General features: G+C 44.6%; 1 protein-coding gene across 1 annotated transcript; it reads left to right on the plus strand.

Moving 5' to 3' along the window:
* Positions 1–423: 423 nt before the first annotated feature.
* LOC122014289 (protein YABBY 4-like) lies at positions 424–3,583 on the plus strand. The gene is made up of 7 exons (XM_042570479.1): positions 424–1,142; positions 1,285–1,446; positions 1,538–1,742; positions 2,304–2,352; positions 2,441–2,516; positions 2,611–2,688; positions 2,955–3,583. Exons 1-7 carry the CDS (start codon positions 1,041–1,043, stop codon positions 3,078–3,080), a joined length of 798 nt encoding a protein of 265 aa, XP_042426413.1. The 5' UTR covers positions 424–1,040; the 3' UTR covers positions 3,081–3,583.
* The last annotated feature ends 903 nt before the right edge of the window (positions 3,584–4,486 follow it).

A 4,486-nucleotide genomic window follows, 5' to 3' on the forward strand; every position in this document is an offset into this window, starting at 1 on the left:
TTGATATAGAACACTTTTCAATGACTTTAAAGACAGCTCATTCTCATATATATCTCGATAAATTCCTTTTAAGAAAAATAAAACTTTCTCCACAAAACTTGATTTCAATGTAGGTAGGGCTCACCAACAATCCTTGGCGAATTAAGAGTCAATAATTATTAGCTAGGACTATATACCAAGCATATCTTGCTAAATGCAAGGCATGATCTGAAAAATGAGGTCGTAGAGATGACAAAGATATATATGGCCAATATCCTTACTCGAGACATGCAGGAACTGAAATTTGATTAGCCCTACATAAAGATAATAAACATTCTTTGGCTGAAACAGTGGAAAGGAGACCATTCCTTAACACTCCATCCACATACCTTAGTGTTCTTTAAACAGTGGAGGTGTGCTGCGGTGGCTGTACTGTGTCTTATATGTTGCGAGAGAGGAGAGAGGAGAGAGGAGAGAGGAGAGAGGAAGAGTTTTTCTTTTCTCTGCCTTGGTTTCTTTGGGCCTGCCTATATGTTTACTACTACTCTCTGTTCTGTATCACGCAGGCCTGAGCCATCATCTCATCTCATCAGCTCCACCATTTTCCTTTCTTCGCTAGCTCGATCTCTTTCTTATCTCCTTTCTTCTCTCTTTCTTCTTTCCACCATCTTTCCATTCACCCTGCTGATCTCCACCTCTTTCTCTCACTCGGGCTCGCCCTGGCCGCCTTCTCTCCTCCCATTTTTCAAATCGGGGAACTACAGATCCGAGGAAATATAGAATCATCCATCAATCAAAGCATCAAATCAAAGCATCAAATCAAGAATCATAGCGAAAGCAGTTAGGAAGAGAATCTTATTCGCTCATCTCAGCTAGCTCTCTCCCTCCCCAGTCTCTCTCAGGCGACAAACACTACCACGACTACAGCACCCGCGCGCGCGGCGGCTGCAGGGAGGGCAAGGATTCCGTCCCCTCGATCGCCTAGCTCCTTCCATTCCATCGATCGATCGCGTCGGTTGGCCACCCACCCGACCACCCACCACCCGTCAAATCCCACCACCATGTCATCCTCCTCAGCCGCCTTTTCCTTGGACCACCTCTCCCCACCCCCTTCCGAGCACCTCTGCTACGTCCACTGCAACTTTTGCGACACCGTCCTCGCGGTACATATGCATATGCCTATATCCATCTCGCTTTCTGATTTATTCCCTTCCTGTCCATCTCTAGATTTTTCCTGCCCTGTTCCTCTTCGATTTTGCTGAGTTTCAGGTGATTGATTTCTTCCTGCTGATGATCTCCATGCAGGTGAGCGTTCCCTACACCAGCTTGTTCAAGACGGTGACGGTGAGGTGCGGCCACTGCACCAACCTCCTCTCCGTCAACATGAGAGGCCTTCTTCTCCCCGCCGCCAACCAGCTCCACCACCTCAGCCATGGCTGCTTCAACCCACCTCATCAAAACCTCCTGGTATGTGATATGCTTAAGCTTCCATGTGCTCGTGATTGTTTGGTTCGCTAGCTAGCTGACTACATCTACTGCGCTGCGGTTAACGGATCAGGATGAGCTGCAGTGCCAGCCGCCGAGCTTGCTGCTGGATCCCTCCATGCTATGCAATACTAACAACGGCAACAGCTGCAGCAACAACGGCAGCAGCCTCATCAGCAGCAACGCCGCCGCCGGCATTAACAACGGCAACGCTATGGCGCCTGCAGTGAAAGGGGTGGAAGACGACCAGCTCCCACGCGCCCCAGTGGTCAACAGACGTGAGAGCTTCTTCCTCATCTTTAAAAACGCTTCCCTTTCCCTCTCTAGCTAATTACGATATGCGCATTACACTTGCACTTGCAGTAACTTGAAACCCTATATTTATCTGCCCCTCCCTCCCTCCCTCCCTCCACCACCATCATCTTCCTCCAGCCTGCAGCAAAAGGAATAATTGCGACGGAGGCATAAGACTGTGCAATCGAGTAGAATGCAAACAAAATAGCGAGAATGTGTTGCAGAAGCAGCTCATTGCATCGCCACACAGGAGCTTGTCTTCTGGTCTCTGGTCTACCAGAGGAAAGCCATCTGCTGCAATAACTGCACTGCGTACCTCGCCTTCAAGCTCTTCCCTGTAGCAATAGTGCCTTCCCTCCTCACTCTCTTCTCCATAATTTCTGTTCCCTTCATCATCACTCGCTAGCTTGCTCGATCGTCCGCAACTATAATATCCATATATCCTAATTGCTGATTACTGCACAACATATATATATATATATAACGCAAGCTGTAGCTTTAAAATTAACGATGGAATTAAGGTGCATGTAATTAAACTTGTGCAGCTCCGGAGAAGAGGCAGAGAGTTCCATCTGCGTACAATCGATTCATCAAGTAAGTGAAGGGCAGAGCGTCCATGGCTAAATTACAAGCTAAGGCTATCCATTAATAATTCTTGTACATGCATGGTCAAATGCTGCAGGGACGAAATCCAACGCATTAAGGCTGGGAATCCCGACATCACTCACAGGGAGGCCTTCAGCGCCGCTGCGAAGAACGTAAGCTTGCTAAACTTTAACTACTGTGCATACGATCGATGGATTGAACCTTGATGGATGTTGAAGAGATGAGCCACAATATTTGCTGTTTCAGTGGGCCCACTTTCCGCACATCCATTTCGGCCTGATGCCCGATCAGGGTCTGAAGAAGGCCAACCTGCGCCAGCTTCCGGTAAACAAGCGAAACTATGTTTTCTTTTGCTCTAAAAACCTAAAGTTAAATCTCTTCCAGAGCTTGTCAATCCCCTGGTCACATCTCTTCCTCTCCTTCTTTATACTTTTTCTGGGTTTTAGCTCGAATACACATGCACCGTAGATCATCAGAGCAGGAAGAATCTTGCAAGCCCACTACTCTACCACTAATACTACTACCACTACTACTACTACCACTACACCCTCACCTTTTTCTTTTCCTCTCTTGTATCTTTAAATTTGCAGGAAGGGGCTGAGGATGTTCTTCCCAAGGAGGGCTTCTACCCCACAGCCGCTGCCGCTGCCGCTGCCTCTGCCGCTGCCGCTGCCGCTGCCGCTGCTGCTGCAAACACGGGAGTCACTCCTTTCTAAGCGCCAAGGACGACACACACAAACAAACACACCTTCTCTCTCCATCTCCCCCCTCTGCTGCTACTGCCGCTACTGTTGCTGCTGTTGTTGTTCTTAGGGTTACTACTACCCCTTTACTTTCGCTTATTTTCTCTTCCTCTTTTTTTTCTTCTTCTTCTTCTTCACTTCTTTTTCTTTTTCTTTTTTCTTTCTTTTCTTTTCTTTTGTTTCCGAGTTGTTGTACTTTAAATGGATGTCGAGTTTGGGCCGGCACGGCTGCGGAGGGTGCAAACGCCTGAGGGAAAAGGTTGGTGTGCGCTCGCCCGTGGCTAACTAGCCGTGCCTTAATTTGTCTACCAACGCGTGTGCTCTCTTTCTCTCAGTCTCTCTCGCTATGTGGAAAGACTTTGAACTGTTTGGCAAGTGCTATATTTCTATTGTTCCTATTTGCTTTTAGATGCTTGTCGTTAGGCTTTGCTCTTCATCAATGTTCGCCACCAGGTATGCATGCATGCATGCATATCCAGGCTCAAAAAGATACTTCAGGTTTTATCATCCCTGTGTGGTTGCTTTTGACTCCTGATTCATACACCTGAATTCATAATTCAGTAGGTTGTCTGTGTGTATACATGTGTGTATGTATTATACTAGTTAGAATCAATGCTAATATTGGAGTTTGATTAAAAGAATTAAACAACTTGATTAATTGTACTGATGTTTCTATATTAATTAATTAGTGCCTTCACATACATAACCATGTTAAAAAACATTCACCTTGATGATTAGGCTAATAGTCAAGCCCGATAGATTCAACATTCTCCACCTTGATAATACATTGCTCTCTTACTTTATCTAAAACTCTAATATGATATCAAGACCAAGTATGTGTGTAATTGATTTGGTTGATGACATAGCTTGACCTTTTAGGGAGGTCCCCTACATCCTTTCGACTATAGATAACTAGCATGTTAATATTGCTATTTTGTCTATTTGGTGCAATGAAATGCATTGCATTGTGCGCAATTTGTATGAATTACCTATCTTATATGTGTCTTTGGGTTATCCCTAGCAAGACAGTAAAAATCATTGTAATTAAGATCCAATTATGTAGATCCACTTACCAAAAGTCACTTTGAATCCATTAGCTTCCTCGTAGGTACTCGTCTAGCTAAAGTTATTGGTCAATTTCTCATAAGGGTACGTAGTTTGGTGTATGAAGTTTTTATTAATACGGGTCTCTCAGAAAAGAGTTAGATCATATTAGATCTATTGTATACAATATTACATTCCATTGCAAGAGACTATTTTCATAAGTTGAATTCGTTACCAAAGTCATATGATAATAATTTACTATTGCGCCCCTTCTAAGTTACTCTTTCTCATCTTTAAGAAACATGCTATTTATTTCCAAATGTAATTTGCTCCTT

This window comes from Zingiber officinale, chromosome 8B (genome assembly GCF_018446385.1).
Source record: "Zingiber officinale cultivar Zhangliang chromosome 8B, Zo_v1.1, whole genome shotgun sequence".
NCBI lineage: Eukaryota > Viridiplantae > Streptophyta > Magnoliopsida > Zingiberales > Zingiberaceae > Zingiber > Zingiber officinale.

Coding starts and splice junctions, on each gene's coding strand:
- LOC122014289 (XM_042570479.1), top strand. CDS start 1,041: ATGTCATCCTCCTCAGCCGCCTTTTCCTTGGACCACCTCTCCCCACCC. Junction 1,447..1,537: donor CACCTCATCAAAACCTCCTG/GTATGTGATATG, acceptor TTAACGGATCAG/GATGAGCTGCAGTGCCAGCC. Junction 2,353..2,440: donor GCGTACAATCGATTCATCAA/GTAAGTGAAGGG, acceptor CAAATGCTGCAG/GGACGAAATCCAACGCATTA.